This window comes from Phacochoerus africanus, chromosome 7 (genome assembly GCF_016906955.1).
Source record: "Phacochoerus africanus isolate WHEZ1 chromosome 7, ROS_Pafr_v1, whole genome shotgun sequence".
NCBI lineage: Eukaryota > Metazoa > Chordata > Mammalia > Artiodactyla > Suidae > Phacochoerus > Phacochoerus africanus.
The window spans coordinates 54,817,790-54,837,059 of NC_062550.1; the positions used below are offsets into that span (position 1 = coordinate 54,817,790).

At 35.7% G+C, this 19,270-nt stretch overlaps 1 protein-coding gene across 12 annotated transcripts in view; it reads left to right on the forward strand.

The window, feature by feature from the left end:
* The window catches only part of C2CD5 (C2 calcium dependent domain containing 5), a 92,327-nt gene that overhangs the window by 7,402 nt on the left and 65,655 nt on the right, over nucleotides 1-19,270 (forward strand). For all 12 annotated transcript variants that reach the window (XM_047787412.1, XM_047787401.1, XM_047787405.1 and 9 more), the window contains exons 3-7: nucleotides 4,671-4,757; nucleotides 9,829-10,000; nucleotides 11,789-11,884; nucleotides 14,138-14,293; nucleotides 15,479-15,677. In XM_047787412.1, coding sequence (XP_047643368.1) covers nucleotides 4,671-4,757; nucleotides 9,829-10,000; nucleotides 11,789-11,884; nucleotides 14,138-14,293; nucleotides 15,479-15,677 — 710 coding nt within the window. The remainder of the gene's footprint in view (nucleotides 1-4,670; nucleotides 4,758-9,828; nucleotides 10,001-11,788; nucleotides 11,885-14,137; nucleotides 14,294-15,478; nucleotides 15,678-19,270) is intronic.

Genomic DNA, 19,270 nt, shown 5'->3' on the forward strand with positions numbered 1-19,270 from the left:
GAAGACCAAGTAGTATTTAAGGATGATTATTGCAGGAATCTCCAGGATGCATGGGATGATATTCTATACAAGTATTAATCAAAATACATCTCAGAATTAATGTGCATGTTATAAAGTGTTCCGCTAAACTACATTATCATTTTATGTTTATCCAGGAGCCTCTGAGGAACAGGGAGAGGAAAAGAAATTAATATTTAATGAGCATTTTCTATCAGACATTTTGCTAGGTCTCTGCATTCCATTTATTGCTCATAGCAACCTGCCCCTTTTCAGAGGAGGAAGTAGCTTTAAATAACAGGTTAAATAACTTTCTCAAGGTAATTTAGCTAATGAGTGGGTAAAGAGAATGCTTTTACCTTACTAGGGAATCTCGTTAAAATCCCTGATGTTCTTTAAGTTGTAAGGCATTCATTTAATTGCTAAGTAATAAAATCTCCTTTGAATTAAATATGACCAAATGAACTGTGTTTCTTCTTTACTAGAAGGGGAATCACCAGTGTTGGCAGAATATACACTCTAGCCTTTTTCATCTTCTAAAATCTTGTCCTTTGTTTGTTTAGTGTAGTGTGGGGGCTATCAGAGTTTTACTGTATCTAGAACGGACAGAAGTTCCTTTGTAGTGCAGCAGGTTAAGGGTCCAGCATTGTCACTGCAGTGGCTTGGGTTGCTGGGTTGCTGCTGTGGCGTGAGCTTGATTCCTGACCTAGGGAACTCCCATATGCCATGGACATTACCAAAGAAGAAAGAAAGAAAGAAAAAGAATGGACACTATAGTGGGACAAAACTTGAAGAGGGGCTCCAAAGTCATAGCTTAAGAAATGATATGCTGGGTTTTTTTTGTCAACCAACAGTATCCTTAAGTACATTTGGTTTAGAATGGTTTTATGAATCCTAACAACATTTTACTTCATTTTTTTTGTCTTTTTTTTAGCTGTTTCTTGGGCCGCTGCCTCGGCATATGGAGGTTCCCAGGCTAGGGGTCTAATCGGAGCTATAGCTGCCAGCCTACACCAGAGCCACAGCAACGCAGGATCCGAGCCGCATCTGCGACCTATGTCATAGCTCACAGCAACGCCGGATCATTAACCCACTGAGCAAGGGCAGGGACCGAACCCGCAACCTCGTGGTTCCTAGTCGGATTCGTTAACCACTGTGCCACGACGGGAACTCCCAACATTTTACTTCAAATAAAGCAGCTTTTAGATACATTGAACAATAAGTATTTCTTTGATATTTTGAATATTGAAATGTGATGCAAACTAGATTAGTAAATGAGCAGATTTCCTCCCAGGTTTATTTTCCCTCATTGAATTTCATTTCTTTAATATCTATGATTTAGAAGTAAAAAAATTTATTACATACAAGTAATACAGTTGGCCTTTGTATCCCTGGGTTTTGCATCCTCAGATTCAACCAACTGCAGGTAGAAAGTATTTGGAAAAAGAAAAATTCCAGAAAGTTCCGAAAAGCAAAATTTGAATTTGTTGTGTGGCAGCTATTTACATAGTATTCACATTATAACTATTTACATAGCATTTACATTGTATTAGGTATTAAATTAGTCTAGAGATGGGTTAAAGAGTAAGAGAGGTCGCACATAGGTTATATGCAAATGCTATGCCATTTTATATTAGGGACTTGAACATCCACAGATTTGGGTATCTTGGAGTGGGAGTGGGTGGGAGGAGTCCTGGAACTAGTACCCATGGGAACTCAGGGACAACTTGAATAGCGTGCTCCCATTAGAAAAGATTAAAATACTCAGAAATAAAACTTGAAAGCCCCTGCTTAAACCACTATGCTCTGTTGCCTGCACCCTTATCAGTCCCTTCTTTAGAGATGATTGCTGTCTCTTCTTTGGCATGTGTTCACCTACTCCTTGTCCTCTACTTAAAAAAAAATAAAACTTGTACACATATTTTAAAAACAAATGTCATCATACTTTATATATTCTACAACTTGGTTTTTTTTTTTTTTTTTGGTTATCATGTCATTGACATCTTTCAATGACAGTACATATATCAGCTCTGGTCTTTTTTTTTTTTTTGGCCGCACCCACAGCATATGGAAGTTCCCAGGCCAGGGCTTGAATTCAAGTGGCAGCTGTGGCAATGCCATGTTCTATACCCTGTACCACAGTGGGAACTCCTCAACTGCATTCTTTAGTAGGGAGCATGTGATTTATTTAGCCACTTTCTTGTTGAATGACTAGATTTTGGTATATTTTGGGGGAAAGGGCCGTATCTGAAAGTGCTCCATTAGAATAAATTCCTGAAAATGAATCCAGAGTTCTGTCCTATAATTTGTATCAAAATTAAGTTTTTGCCACTTGAATTTTATTTTGATTTTTGATGTTTTTGAATTTTAAAATGATCCATTTAAAAATAGGTAACATAGGGAGTGGTTTTCTTAAGATTACCAGAGATGCTGTCTCCTGGGCTTAAGTCCTAATTTTGCCCCAAATAAAAGTTAACTCTCAAAAAAAAAGGTAATATGTGTGCATGGATCAAAATGGAAAAGGTACAAAATGAGTCAGCCTCTCATCAACTTTTCTGTTCTTTTTGGTGGCCACTGTTAACATTTCTTGTATATCCCTCTAGAAATAATCTGTGCATATATAGGCATACATTATATGCCTTGTAACATTTTGCTGTTTTTTTTTTTCTCTGCAAAGAATACGGTACACAATGCTCTGCGGCAGAGAGCTGTATCTTGGACACTGTTCCGAACTAGTGCGTGGGGACTTGCTTCATTCTTCTGCTTAGCAGTTCATTGTACGGCTTTATCTAGCTTCATTTAGCCAGCTCCCAGTTTATGGACATCCAGGTTACTCCCATCTTGCTACCTAATGCTGCTTGTATATGTCATTGCACACCTATGTATGAATTTAAGGTGTATAGGTATTGAAAATTTTGACAAATGTTGTCACTCTTCACTTCGTGAAGGTTTTTCTTTGTACTCACACCAACAGAACATGAGAGTGCCTCATTCACAGAGTGTTTTCAAACTTTTTGATCCTTGCCAACCTGAACAGTAAAAATGTTGATTTAGTTTGATTTTTCTTAATTTGAATGAGGTTATCATCTCTTGATATATTTTTTACAAGCTTTTATGTGAAAATATGTTTAAAAATTTTTAAAGTTTTTTTTATTATAGTTGATTTACAATATCTCTTAATATATATGAAAGACATTTTGTATTTCCATTTCTTTGAATTTCCTTTTTTTGGTTGGTTTATTGGTCTTTTGCTTATTGTAGGAACTTATTAAAAATTGAGGAAATTAACTCTTTGTGATGTATTTGGCAAATCATTCTTCTCACCTTATCTAGCTTTAACTTTATCATATTTCCTACCATTCAAGAACTTATTATTTTTATGTAATTTCTTAGAACTTTTCTACCCTCTGACCAAACTACTTAGGTACTAAATAAGTAGTTGGTATCGTCCTGATAATTTAAATTGCATGATAAAATAACTAGAAAAATATACAGAAGGTAATAACTATGGTTTTGAATGTATTTTTTTAGAACATTAGAACATTTTGTTTTCTTTCTTTCTTTCTTTCCTTTTTTTTTTTTTTGGACCATGCCTGCAGCATGTGTAAGTTCCCTGGCCAGGGATCAAACCGGCAGTGCAGTAGTAACCAGAGCCACAACAGTGACAATGCTGTATCCTTAACCTGCTGACCTACCAAGGAACTCCGAGAACATTTTCTGGACTGATTACACATTAATATCTACAAGTATTATAATACCAAAAGTGGGAAAGTATGTCAAGAAGAAAAGCAGATTTCATAGATTATCTGACCGAATCAGCATTTCCTAAGTATCTACAATGTGCAAAACTTATTGGGTATTGGAATAAAGGGGGTAGCCTGCAGCGAATTTTCAGGTTAGGAAAGATACTTGATGGTAATCGATAGAATTACGGAAGACTTGCAGAGATCAAATTTAGGAAAGATGACATAATCTAGGAAGTAAGTTGCTTAGCTCTTTTGCTCTTAAGCTTCCTGATCGCTTCTCAAGGCCAGTCTGAGGTTTCACAGTCTCCCTTCTTTGTTGGAAGCAAGTCCTGGGGACTAAGCTTGCTTTCTGCTTTCTCTATTTCCTTCTTATTTACTTTTGGATTTTGATTTAGTGCCTGCCAAGACTGGCTGTGAAATTGCATAATTTCCCCATCCAACCCCTTTTATTGTCTCTGAAGATAGGAACATAAAATCTTTAATGACCGTGGTTTATTGCTGATCACTGTGTATGCACAGATAAGGATTAAAAAAATAGCAAATATGAGGAAGTTAGAAAATACAAGGATATATTATTATAATCTTATAATAATGGCCTGTAGTTCTGGATTCCCTTGATGAGATGGTAAGTCAGCTGTCCTTTTTACCTTCTGATTTTGTTTTACTGGTCCTTCACCTGTAAGACTTTCCTCTTGTCTGAGCTCCTGTTTAGTGCAGGCCATATTGACTGTATCCTTCATAGTGACATAATGGTCTGTTTTACTTTCTCTATAGAGCTGGTCAAGTACAACAGTGGGCAATCCATCCATACCCATCCTCTTTCCTTTTTCCACTGGCGTGGTAAATCTTCTCATTGTTTAACATTAAGTTTTATTTTTATTTACCTTTTTGATATTTATATTTGAATTGTTTCTTATTTGTTTTTAGGTAAAATTTGGTAATACCACCTTTAAAACAGATGTGTATCTCAAGTCCCTCAACCCTCAGTGGAACTCAGAATGGTTTAAATTTGAGGTAAGTTTTTAAATGTCAGCATTTTTGAGCGTGTTTTTTCGAGGTGACCCTTTTCCCTTAGAAATGACTGGCGTACCTTTTATTTCAGGTATAGTGGATTTCCTGCCCCGTGCAAGTATTTTCTCAGGAATATGGAATTTTCAAAAAATTACAGTTACAGTTTCAAAAAATTAAAAAGTTACAGTTGAGAAAATATAGTTTCTGAGTAGGAGAACCCAGATAAAAAAGGTGGTATTATGTAGTGATTTTCTCTAGATTTGATATATACCAAAAATCATTTAAGAGCAATGTACAGATTAAAATTTTTTCTGAATTGTAATAAAAATACATGTCACTAATATTGCCATTTTAACCATTTTAAAATGTATAATACAGTAGCATTAATTGCATTCACATACATACAATGCTCGTCAACTGTTGTCACTATTTCCAAAAGTTTATCATCATCCTAAAGAGCTCCCCATGCCTCCTCTTCCCAGCCCTATAACCTCTAATCTATCTACTGTTGCTGAGTTTGCCTATATACATACATAATTCATATAAGCAGATTCATAAGTATTTGTCCTTTCATGTATAGCATCTTTCACTTAATGTAGTGTTTTCAAGATTCATCCATGTTGTGTAGCATGTATCAGAATTTCGTTTCTTTTTATGGCCAAATGGTTGAATATACTGTATTTTGTTTATATCCCCTTTATTTGTTCATGAACACTTGGGTTTGTTTCTGTCTTTTGGCTATTGTGAATGATGCTGCAATGAACATTGCTGTACAAGTATCTGTTTTGAGTCACTGTTTTCAGTCTTTTTGGGTGTATACCTAAAAGTGGAATGGCTAGGTCATATGGTAATTTCTTTCTTTTTTTTTTTTTTTTGTCTTTTTAGCTATTTCTTGGGCCGCTCCCGCGGCATATGGAGGTTCCCAGGCTAGGGGTTGAATCAGAGCTGCAGCCACCAGCCTACGCCAGAGCCACAGCAACGCGGGATCCGAGCCGCATCTGCAACCTATACCACAGTTCATGGCAACGCCGGATCCTTAACCCACTGAGCAAGGGCAGGGACCAAACCCACAACCTCATGGTTCCTAGTCGGATTCGTTAACTACTGCGCCACGACGGGAACGCCTCTTTCTTTTTTTTTTTTTTTTAAGGGCCACACCCATGGCATATGGAGGTTTCCAGGTTGGGGATCAAATTGGAGCTATAGCTGCCAGCCTTCACCATAGCCACAGCAACTCAGGATCTGAACCGTGTCTTGCAGCCTACACCACAGTTCAAGGCAGTGCCCAATTCTTAACCCACTGAGTGAGGCCAGGGATTGAACCCGCAACCTCATGGTTCATAGTTGGATTCGTTTCCGCTGCGCCACAATGGGAACTCCCCCATATGGTAATTTCTATGTTTAGCTTTTTAAGGAACTTCTAAACTTTTCCCCAGTGGCTGCACCATTTTACATTCCCACCAGCATGTGTGAGAGTTTCAGTTTTTCCACATCCTTGTTATTAACATTTGTTATTTATTTATTTTTTTGTCTTTTCTAGAGCTGCACAACCACATCATATGGAGGTTCCCAGGCTAGGGCTCTAATTGAAGCTGTAGCCACCGGCCTACGCCAGAGCCACAGCAATGAGGGATCCGAGCCGGGTCTGCAACCTACACCACAGCTCATGGCAACACCGGATCCTTAACCCACTGAGCTCCTTAACCCACTGAGCGAGGCCGGGGATTGAACCTGCAATCTCATGGTTCCTAGTTGGATTCGTTAACCACTGAGCCACGATGGGAACTCCCAGTTATTCTTTTTTTAAATATAAGTCATCTTAGTAACTCTGAAATGGTATTTACAGTATAATTACAAAGTGCATTTTTATTATAAATGAGGTGAGTTTCATTTCTTAGAACTAAGGACTATTTGCATTCTTTTACTTTGAATTATCTCCTTATATTTTAATTGTCCAAAGGTGTTTAGATTTTGGAGGTAGACTTCACCCGACTTGATGACTTGGTGGAGCTGGGGATTGAACCCGAGCCCTCATGGATATAGTTGGGTATGTTACTGCTGAGCCATAGCAGGAACTCCTCAAATCATTTTAAAGTTGGGTTTATCTTTCTGTTGTTGAATTATAGAATTTTAAAAAATATTCTGAATATAAAACCCTTATCAAATACATGATTTGCAAATATTTCTCATGTTTAGTAGGTTGTCTTTGCACTTTCTTGACAGTTGCCTTTGATGCACAAAAGTTTATTTCGATGAAATTCAATTTATCTACTTTTATTTTATTGCTTTCTGTGTCAAATCGGAGACTCCATTGCCAAATCCAAGGTCATGAAGATTTACCCCTATATTTTCTTCTTAGAGTTTTATAATTTTAGCTCCTGTATTTAGGTTGTTGATTCATTTTGAGTTCATGTTGTTAATGGTGTGAGGTAAGAGTCCACTTCACCCTTTTGCATGTGGATATCCAGCTATTTCAGTACCATTTGTAAAAGCCTGTTCTTTCCTTCTCAAGTGGTCTTGGCACCCTTGTCAAAAATCAGTTGAACATGGATGTGTGGATTAATATTTGGGCTCTCGATTCTCTTCCATTGGTCTATGTCTATCCTTTTGTCACAGCCATTGGTTTTTGATTACTGTAACTGTAGTAAATTTCGAAATCAGGAAATATGACTCCTTTATCTTTGTTTTTCTTTTGTGTTAATTTTTTTTCATGGAGCATTTTGATTGCCTTCTTTTTTCTTTTCTGTATACGTACAGATTTTTAAAAAGTTGTCTTCAAAATGACATCATGTGTGTCTGTGTGTGTTTTAATGGCTGCACCCACGACATGTGGAAGTTCCCAGGACAGGGGTTGAATCTGAACTGCAGCTGTGACCTATACCACAGCTGCAGCAATGGTGGATCCTTAACCTACTACACTGGGCTGGAGATCAAACCTGTGCCTCCATAGTGACCTGAGCTGCTGCAGTCGGATTCTTGACCCATGGTGCCACAGTAGGAACTCCAACATTATGTGTTTTGAAAGCCTCATGTTGCATGTGAATTAAATCTGTTATGCCATTTTAAACTGTATTATTAAGGCAAAAATGTGGAATACATGAGTTATAGAAAGTAATTAGATTAAATTGCTTACAGGATTCAGGTGTAATTTGAATTATGAAGTCTGTCGTCATTACCTCAGCAGAATGTTTAAATGCTTATATAGCTTCATTTTGATGGCTTTTTCTTTTTTCCATAATCTACATATGGTTAAAAACAATGGTCTTGGTCAATTACATTGTAATTAGAATAATGGGAGAATTTATGTATTACTAATTTTTATGATAGGACATTAACATTTAAGAAAATAGATAATTCATTTTTTGGTGACACAATACTGATAATTTTTAAATATATAGAGTACTCATGTAGCTTAGATAACTTTAAAAAATAATGTATTTATACTTTCTGAAATAAAGGATTTTTATGTTAATGAGCTTTAGTAAATAAAGTTACCAGCCATTTCCCTTAAAATTTACCTAGTTTACTGTTTTGGCTAGTACTTTTAATAATATTAGAATATTGTGTGAAAAATGTTCTTAAACTTTGTGTTTATAGCTAATGTTAATTATACACTTTGTTTTTAACCCTGTTTATTAATTATGAATTGTGTTCAGTTATGTATGCCCTGAACTCTCAAGTAAATGTCTTAAACAAAATAGATGTTTAGTTTTCTTTTATGGAAAAGAAATGTTGAGCCAGGCAGTTTAAGGGTATTTCAGTAGCTCCATGCAGTCATTTGGTATCTGTATCTTTCTGGTTTTCTTCTCCATTATCTGTAACCTATAGCTTCCATATTCAAGGTCACATCAGCCTGGAGTTCTCTTGTAGTACAGCAGGGTAAGGACCCTCTGTTGTCAATTTTGTCATTGCAGCGACATGGGTTGCTTCTGTGGTGCAGCTTCGATCCCTGGCCTGGGAACTTAGCCTTCAGGGATCAAACCCATGCTGAGCCACATGGAAAATCCATTTAGGGTTTTCTTTATATAAGATCATGTCATCTGCAAATAGTGAGTTTTATTTCTTCCTTTCTAATTTGTTTGTGTGGGTTTTTTTTTTCTTGCCTAATTGTGCAGTAAGTGGGTCTCTCTATTTTGTTCCCATTCTTAAAGGGATTGCTTTCAGTTTTTCCAGTTGAGTATTTGTTAGCTGTGAGTTACTTAAACAATAGCGTTTTGTTTCTTACACTTCTGCATGCTGGGAACTCTGAGATCAGGGTGCCATCATGGTTGGGTTCTGGTGAGGACCTTTTTCTGGTTTGCATCTGGCCATCTTCTTGCTTTGTTTTTACATGGCGAGGAGAGAGATGATCTCTCCTTGCGTCTTCTTGTAAGAGTACTAATCCCATTTATAAGGGTTCCACCCTCATGGCCTAATTACCTTCCACAAGCCCTAGCTCCAGATACCATCATACTGGGAACTAGGGTTTCAGCATGTGAATTTTGAGGGAACAAAAACATTCAGTCCATTGCATTCTCCATTGTAGTTCCTCTCTTTGACACAGTGTTTGACACGTAAGTGAATGAGTGAATAAAAGTGATAATGAGTGAATAAAAGAAGGAGAGAGGTTGAACTTATTTCATGAGCTTAAGGTTTTTTCTTACAAAGAATGTTAGTTTTGCTTACACTTTTATGTGCTCAAATTATCCTTAGAAATTATGATGTCACTGTACTTAAGAACATCCTTACTTTCTGTTTATAATATATAATTCTATTTTTAAATGTTTTTGCTGTATATCATAGAGTAGTAAAACTACTACATAGGATAATATGTAGAAAAAGGAATTAATTTTTTTTTTTTGTGTTAGTCATCCTAACTTTGTGCTTAGAGGTAAACTATACTTTTGTTTTTCCAGAAAATTGGCATCTTGTGTAGAAAAAGGAGTTATAACTTGTTTGTATTAATCTTTCTACTTTTGCTTAGCGATAAATCTATAAAAATTCCCCCCCAATAATCTTTTACATTAATGTATTCATTTATGGTAATGAAGATGTTTAAATTATAAGATTTTAATTTTAAGATATACTTTTTTAGGTGGATGATGAAGATTTACAAGATGAACCTCTCCAGATCACAGTTCTTGACCATGATACATATAGTGCAAATGATGCCATTGGTAAAGTGTATATTGATATTGACCCTTTACTCTACAGTGAGGCTGCAACAGTCATCTCAGGATGGTTTCCAATTTATGATACCATTCATGGTAAGTAGTCTGTTTTAAGAAAATAAGTTACAGTCTTTTAACCTATCATTAAAGATTTTGTGCTCTACTTGGTGGTTTTAAAGTATGTTATCTTAAAAGATGTCTTCTTTTTAATACACATGTGGTAATATGTATTGTTGTTAGAATTGTTTTTTCCTGAAGATAATTTGAAATAATGCCTGCTAAATTTGTACATTATAGTAAGTAAGCATCATTTAAAAATCGTCTACTAATGGTACTCTGTTTCTAATGTTTATGTCTACACCTATTGCATATGGAAGTTCCTGGATCAGGGGCTGAATTAGAGCTGTGGCTGCACTCTACACCACAGCCAGAGTAACACCGGATCTGAGCTGCATCTGCAAGCTACTCTGCAGCTTGCAGCAGCACTGGATCTTAACCCACTGTGTAAGTCTAGGGATCGAACCTGCATCCTCACACAGACAATATTGGGTCCTTAACCCTGTGAGCCACAGCAGGTACTCTGAAAACACATTTTTAAATGAATAATCTTTAAACTCTTCTGCTTTAAAAATTCTTGAGGGGAAAAATAAATTCTTCAAAGGCTTTCTGTCGCCTAAAGCAAAATTCTCAAAGTGTGGTCTGGGGATATCCGTGGTTCCCTGAGATACTTTCACAGGCCTTGTAAAGTGAGATGGGAACTGTTTTCAGCATCATACTTATATGGCATCTGCCATTTTTAGTCTAACTTTCTTAAAGTGTACAATGGAGTTTTCTAGAGGTTTTATGATGTGTGATGTAACCACACTTTGAATGCAAACAGAAATGAGAATCTAACTATTCTGTTAAGCTAGATGCCATAGGGATTTGCAAAAAATGTGACATAATGCCACTCTATCACTAAAACTATTTTTATTTTTCAAAATATAGTTATTTTTATAAAATGTTTATTTGACATAAATTGATTTATTATTATTACTTCAAATGAAGTAATAAATAAATATTTTATTAAATTCTCAATTTAAATTTGTACTGTGGTAAATATTGAAGGTTTTGATCCACGTAGACAAAAGACTCTTTAAGATCCTCAATGAGTTTTGAGATTGTAAAGGGATTCTGTGATCAAAAAGTTTGAGAATGCTTAATAATAGAAATGCTAGTCTAAAAATATGTCATCTCTGTTGAATGGCAGATGGACCCATAGGAACTGCAGATGCTTCTGTCTGTAGTCTGGCATTTTTCTGCCTATTTTACATTTTTCACCTGGCAATTCCACTGATAATAGTTTATTATAATAAAATAAAATATTTGATAAGATTTATGTATATTGTGACATTATTTATATTGTTATTATTTACTGATGTTTAAAATGGTAAAATAAATTGGAAAACAGGATTTATTTAAATTAGAGCATCTAGGGAGTTCCCGTTGTGGTGCAGCAGAAACGAATCTGACTAGTGTCCATAAGGATGTGGGTTTGATCTCTGGCCTTACTCAGTGGGTTGGGGATCCAGTGTTGCTGTGAGCTGTGGTGTAAGTCGCATATGCAGCTCAGGTCCCGTGTTACTATGGCTGTGGCATAGGCCAGCAGCTATAGCTCCAGTTCAACCCCTAGCTTGGGAACTTCCACATACTGTGGGTGTGGCCCTAAAAAGCAATAAATAAATAAGAGCATCTATAGAATGAAAATAATTAGGAAACAAAGATAGCATTACTATTATGATTGATACATTATTTTAAAATCATTAATTGGCATTTATTTGCTTGATTATTTAATTGTACTCTATTTTCTTGAGTAGAAACTTGATTTTCCTTTTGAAATTATAGGTATCCGTGGGGAAATCAATGTAGTTGTCAAAGTAGACCTCTTCAATGACTTGAATCGATTTAGGCAGTCATCATGTGGAGTCAAATTCTTTTGCAGTAAGTAAAAATATTTTCTTACTCATTTGACAGGTAATTTAATAAATATTCAACATATGAAATCAAATTAATATTTCAGAAGGCTAATGGAAAACCTATTATACTTTGGTCTTGGTGCCATAGAGAAAATTGTTAATTTTTCAGGAACAGTTACTGTACACTCTGGGGACTACTGCTCTGATTTTAACCTAAATGATACCTAATTTTTTACAAGTTCATAGAAAGTTTTTTTTTTTAATAAAAATCCAGTGGGGCACATGTGTGCCTGTGGTCATGACGACAGTGCCACTGTGGCCCAGGGCAGGCTGCCTCTGGATGTTCCCTACTCTTACCCTTACTGTGGTCCTTTCTCTAGTCTCTCTGCCAGCCTTTGCCCTGGCCCACAAGAGCAATATTAGAAGGAATCATATTAGTCATTGCAGGTTACAGTCACTTAACACCAGTAGAAAGAATAATAGGTGAAGATTTTTGGATCTTTAACAGAATTTTTAAAGAAGAACCCATATATTAATGTAACCACATTTACATAAACTTTGTTTAATGATACTGGGCCTGAAGGTAGAAAATTGATTTTTTTAGAGCACTACAGAAGAATATAACTCTGAAGTACCTAAGAATGACTGGAAACAAGATTGAAAATAAAGGTGGAATGTTTTTTCCTACATTGCAACAAACAAATTCATCCTTAGAGAAATTAGATAGGGGAATACAAAGTGTGATAATACCATTTGTTACAGTCCTAACCCAAAACTAAGCAATTAAAGGAATAAACATAAAGTGACCTATTCTGTTTGGTGGAGAGAAAGAATCCACAGTTCATCTAGGCTGTATGTTGAAAGAAAAATCACTGAATTGTTAAACTCTCTGTGTGTAAGGATAATGGATAATATAAAACATTATAATATACAAGTGATAACACTGTTTCTGAATAGCAGCCTATATCCCTTGATGTCAGCTGGTTTTCAGCAGTTAGCAACAGCACAGGGACTTGTACTTTCTTAACCAACGAAAGCAAATCCCAAACTCTATTATCTATATTTGGGAAGCAAATTTGATGAGGCTGCACATGTGGCATATTCAGACTTACTTCAGATGAGCTGTCCAAAACCAGGCAATAAAGACATGGAGCCATTTGTGGTGGATGGATGTGTGTATCTTGCTGAAGTCTCCAGTGGGCTTAAAAAGCATAATTATTTAAATCCCTTATGACACCTCAGGTTAAGTATCCTGCATTGTCACTGCAGCAGCTTGGGTCACTGCTGTGACATTGGTTCAATCCCTGGCTGGGACTTTCCTCATGCTGCAAGTGCAGCCAAAAAAAAAAAAAAAGCGTAATTATTAGATGCTAACTTATGGGGAAGGTTGCAAGCTACTCATCTCATGTAGGTTTTACTCTTGTGTTAGTAGGTCCACACCTCCGAAAAAGAGCTTAAAATAATTTTCACCTGTTTCTCTTATTACTTTTATAGAGGTTAATATTTTATTGCCTATTATATTTTTCTTTCATAAATTAGAACAAGTTACTTTTGTCAGATGTGTAAAAAATATGACTGTAATTAAACTATGTGTCAAAAAAAGAAAAATCCAGTGGCATTTTATGCTGATATAAGATGCTGAAAGATAGGAGCAGAGCGCTATGGTACTATGGTACTATCCAAAATTACCTAAGTGCTTAGAGGTATAGAGTGCTGCACATGCCATGAAATATGGGTCATGATTAAGTAGATCTGGGCAGTTCATAGCCAGCCTGGACCAATAGGGTTGAAAACTTCTAAGCAGTTGGGCCAGTTTCAAGGCATGAATAGAGTTTGGTATAGATGTCTTCATGTTCTCCCCTTTTCGAATCTGACCAGATATTATTAAAAAATGAGAGTATTTTGTGTTAATAATCTACTTTTTTACTTGCTTATATAATAATCAGCTAGCTGAGTTTAATTTTGACTGTCTTAAACTTTGTGCTGAATGATATTTAAGATAGTCTGAAGCTGTTTTTCTAAATTATAAAAATACAATTTTTATCTACTATGTTTACATAAGAAAGGTGAGAAGCCTCCTAAAAGATGATGGTTATTTCTAAGAATAAAATGGAACTTAGAAGACCGTTTGATTGGAAGTATTATTGTAATTACATTAAGGTTATCATAAAGATGTTTTTGTATATCCAAAAGGTGAGAACTTAGTTGTACATTTTTTAAAAAGTTATACTTAACCTTATGATAAATATAAGCATAATAGATAATTTCTTTTTAACAGCAACATCCATCCCAAAGTGCTATAGAGCTGTAATAATTCATGGATTTGTAGAAGAACTTGTGGTCAATGAAGACCCAGAATATCAATGGATTGATCGAATTCGCACACCAAGGGCATCAAATGAGGCCAGACAGAGACTCATTTCTTTAATGTCAGGTATCTAAATAATAATAATAACTTCATTACTGATTGACTTAATACTCCAAAATTCTTCACTTGCTTTTGACATGCTACCCAAACTTTTACAATGAAAACTATGACTTGTAAGTGACTGATTCCCTAACCCGGCCCCACCCTTCTGAACACACATACATTGCTGTCATGTAATGAAGAAATCTGAATCAGAAGCTTACAGTTCCTTCTTAATTTGGTAGTAAAAGGAACTCGTGCTCATGAAGTGGCAAGGTGGAAAGTGCCCTGAGCAAGGAGCTGGGAAACTGGGTTGTAGTTTTCCTTCTTTGAGCATTTATTTATAGACAGAATTTAGGTAATCTCTCTAAGGCTTTTGGTTTAAATGTTGCTTTTTTATAGTCCTACTCTTAACAACTTGTGTTTTCTTCTACTCCTCACTCTGTTGCCACTCTTTTATTTTTCTTTGAAGGACTTATTTCCATCTAAAACTTGTATTTATATGTATATATATACACACACCTTGTATATATATATATATATATACACACACACACATACTTTCACATAGATAATAAGTACAAATGTTACATTTATAATAAATTAACATTTAAATATAAAATATAAATATAGTTATATTAACTATATTTAATATTTACAAATGCATTATATTTAACATACTTAATATATTAATAAACTATATATTCTACATATTTGTATTTATGATATATAGCATATATCATAAACATATTGTATTATATATTAGCTGTATTAGAATATATGATGTGCTATCTAAAATTTTACATATATATTTTATATGTAATATTTATATTTGTCTACTTGCTTTTTATCTTTTTCTCCCATCATTATGTAAACTTCGCTAGATTTGGGGCTTTATCAGTCTTGTTCACCTCTGTAGCTCTAGCACTTAGAAGAAAGGAAGAATGGCAGGCACATAGTGTACAACCAAAAATTATTTGGTAAATGAATGCATAAATGAGGGAACTTTACTTGCCACTGTAAAATGTAGCTAACAATATCTGACCTCCCTGAAAGTAGGAGGCTGAACCAGATAGTCTTTTAGTTTCCCTTCAATTTCTACAACTCTATGATTTTTTTTTTTGGACTCTTTTCTATTACTACCATATCCAGCTTTATAGTATATAATGTGGAGATATGAAGCCAATTGAGTGTTCTTCCCTTTTTTGGTAGGTGAATTGCAGAGGAAAATTGGCTTGAAAGTGCTTGAAATGAGAGGAAATGCGGTTGTTGGGTACTTACAGTGTTTTGATCTGGAAGGCGAGTCTGGGTTAGTGGTACGAGCCATAGGAACAGCGTGTACCCTGGATAAATTAAGTAGCCCAGCAGCACTCCTTCCTGCATGTAATTCCCCATCCAAAGAAATGAAGGAGTAAGTATGAATTGATGAATTGTTCTTATGGAGCTTGTTATCTTTCACCTACATCTTTTCATTTGATTTGAAACATTTTAATAGAGTTCAATATACATTTTTTTCCTGTGGTCATTTTTCTTAACAGTGATGACTATCAGAATTTGAAGCTTAAAACTAGTTAGCTGTTCCTAATATTTTATTTATGCTGTCTTATGAAATTCAGATTAAGAAATGTAAAATTAAACTTGTTCCAGATCTGTACACACTGTATATCTAAATCATAAAGTGAATGTTTATGCATTATGTGGAATTTTATTTATTGCCTAGGGAATGCTTAAAAACCTATACCTGATAATCCAATTATGGTTTATTATTAGCACATAATATAGGAAGCAGGAAAGATTGACCTATGCAGGGGTCTCAAATTCCAGTGTCTGCAGAGGCCAAACAGTTTCTATTAATAAAATAATTTAGTATAATTAAGTGGGGAATCCTGGGGACTCTGTAGAGTAGATGTTGGCAAGACTTTTTCTGTAAAAGGCCAGATAGTAAATATTTCAGGCACTGGCCGTATGGCTTTTATCTTTGTTTATAAAAACGGAAAGAAAAAAAAAAAAAGCTGTTTGCTGACTCCCTGATCTAAAGGAATTCAGAGTCTTAACTTTTTTAAAAGAACTATATGTGACCCAACAAAACACTTGTGTTGGCTCAGTTTGGTTTATATGTCATCATTTGTGTCTAAGGCAGAGTCTTAATGTGGTAGTGGTACTGTCAACAAGGAATGCTTGAAATGAAAAATTTCTCTGTTAATGATTGATTGGGGTGAGGGGGTGATTCTACTGGGGACCAGAAATGCTGGTTCTACACAACAGGGAGCAGCTCTGTACAACAAAGAACTTGTTCCATCCTAAATGCCAATAGTACTTCATTTAGAACCACTGATCTAGAAATTCTTCTAGGTCAAGGGTCAAAAAACTCTGTAAATGACCAGAAGATACAGAGGAATAATTCAGTCTTGCTAACAGAAGGACTCGACTTTGCTATTGTTGCATGAAAGCAGCCATCAGTACTATGCAAATGAATGCATGTGTCTATGTTCTAATAAAACTTACTATTTTTAAAACAGATGGCAGGATGGATTTGGCCTCTAGTGTGTAGTTTGCTGACCTCTGTCTTTTGTCACCAGAGAGTCAAAATTCTATAGTAAGAAAACCCGAAATATTTCCCAGTTCAGCAGTAGTCAAGAGCAGTTGACTAGAAAGCAATCACAATATTTTTTTAAAACAATCTTTGTAAAAGTGAGATTTCTCTATCTCAACTTATTCTTGTTTAATTACGTCCTTTCTGTTGGCCTTAGTTATTTGGATTAAATTTTAGTCACAGGAGGAAGCACAGTACTACATATATTACCTAACTTTATTTGAAGATAAGAGGTGAAATAATTATTTTAAATGAGTGAATTGGCTTTATATTCCATTCAAAATATGTCTTAAAATATATGAATCGCTCGCTGCTGCAAGTGAAGTCAGACTGTAGATATAACTTTTTGAGGGATTCAGATTTTTTTTCTCTTTACATGGCTTTTTTTTTGGAACACCTGTGGCATGTGGAAGTTCCTAGGCCAGGGATTGAACCCTCACTGCAGCAGTAACCTGGGTCTCAACTTGCTGTGCCATAAGACAACTCCTCCATGGTGAAGACCTGGTTCCCTCTTTCTGCCACCCTCCAACCTTATCTGTACTATGTTAAGGGGTCTGGCCCTTGCACATCTGATGTCTGAAGTTTTCCTCTTGTCATTAAATTACTTAGTGGAAAGAAAGCTGTAGTACCTTTTGGTGTCTTAAAATGATATGTGGATATTGAAGAATACATTTTGCCTGCATTTAAGAAGAGTTCCATTAATGTAAATCTGAGACTGTCTGAGTTTTTTTTTTTTTTTTAGCTTTGTGTAGTCATTTGCCTTAAATTGTCAAATATTGACACCATGAAGAATTTAAGTTCCTTCATTAAGATTTTCTGATGGCATCTTACTCCCTAAGTCATGTTATTTTTTTTTTTTTTCTTTTGGCCGCACTTGTGACATGTGGAAGTTCCTGGCCCAGGGATCTAATCCGAGCCCCAGCTGTGACCTAGGCCACAGCTGCAGCAATGCCAGACCCTCAACCCACTGTGCTGGGCTGGAAATCAAACCTTCCACTCAGCAATGACCTGTGCCACCACAGACAGTGCTGGATCCTTAACCTGCTGTACCATGACAGGAACTCCAAAGAGATGCTATTAAAAACCAATCAACAAACAAACAAACAAAAACAATGAAGAAACCCCAAAACATCAGGCTGCTTCATTTCAACCAGCTGATTTGCAATTTTGATAATGAATCAATTTGAGCGCTAGTTTAAAATTATTTTATGATTCAGCTGATGATAATTAATGTGGTATTTAATTTTAACATTGTTGATTCTAGACAGGAATTTGATAAAAGTTGGTTGGATTATGTTCCTGTCTGAATGGATTTAATGTTAGAAATGCTACTAAGGTATTATTGTAAGGCAACCTTTCGTACAAGGAGACTGATAAAAATTAGGACTCCAGGAGTTCCCGTTGTGGCTCAGCAGGTTATGAACCCGACTAGTATCCATGAGGACACAGGTTTGATCCCTGGCTTCATGCTCAGTGGGTTAAGAATCCAGCACTGTCATGAGCTGTGGTGTAGGTCGCAGACATGGCTCAGATCCTGCATTGCTGTGGCTGTGGCGTAGGCTGGCAGCTGTAACTCCAATTCTACCCCTAGCCTGGGAACTTCCATGTGCCGCAGGTGCTGCCTTAAACAGTGAAAGGGGGAAAAAAAAAAATTAGGACCCCCCCCCACAAGAGTGCATTATAGTGGTGCTTCCTCCAATGTGCTTGGATTTTAATTTGATGTCATAATTTGAACCTTTAACAATGTTCGTTTTGTTTTACTTTTATTAATGGTGTATTCTCAGTTTGTGTTTTCCTTTTACGTATTTAGTGTAATACACAGTATTAATCTCTCTGTTGTTTCCTAGTTGAATTATCTATATGGTAGAAAGTGCTTTTAAATATGATTCATTGGAATTCCCTGGTGGCTCAGTGGGTCAACGATCTGGTCTTGTTGTGGCTTTGGTTACTGCTGTAGCACAGTTTCTCTGGCCCCAGGAAACTTCTCCATGCTGTAGATGGCAACCCCAAAAATATGATTTATCAATTCTTTACTTGGAAAAAAAAGTACTTTCTAGGAGAATTTAGCCAGTTTCTTCTCTGTATGGCATTGATTCTTAAACATTTTAATAACTCCATTAGCCACTTCAAGAGAGAAATAAAAAACAAAAACAAAACCTTACTCAGTTACTTGTAATCATATTGATCACCAATGAAATATTTGATTTTTGTGGTCAGTTAAACATGTTTAAAATTAACAACAAAAGCAGAAAGATTTGTAAAAACAGTGATATTTTCAGAAAGCAGTAGTAGTCTATAAACTTTATAAAGATGATTATTGCCAATTAATGATAATTCATGTTAGAATTGATTGTGATTGTTGGGAATGCTCACTGAACAATGGAAAAGGCGAAAAAAGCCAGGAAAAATTG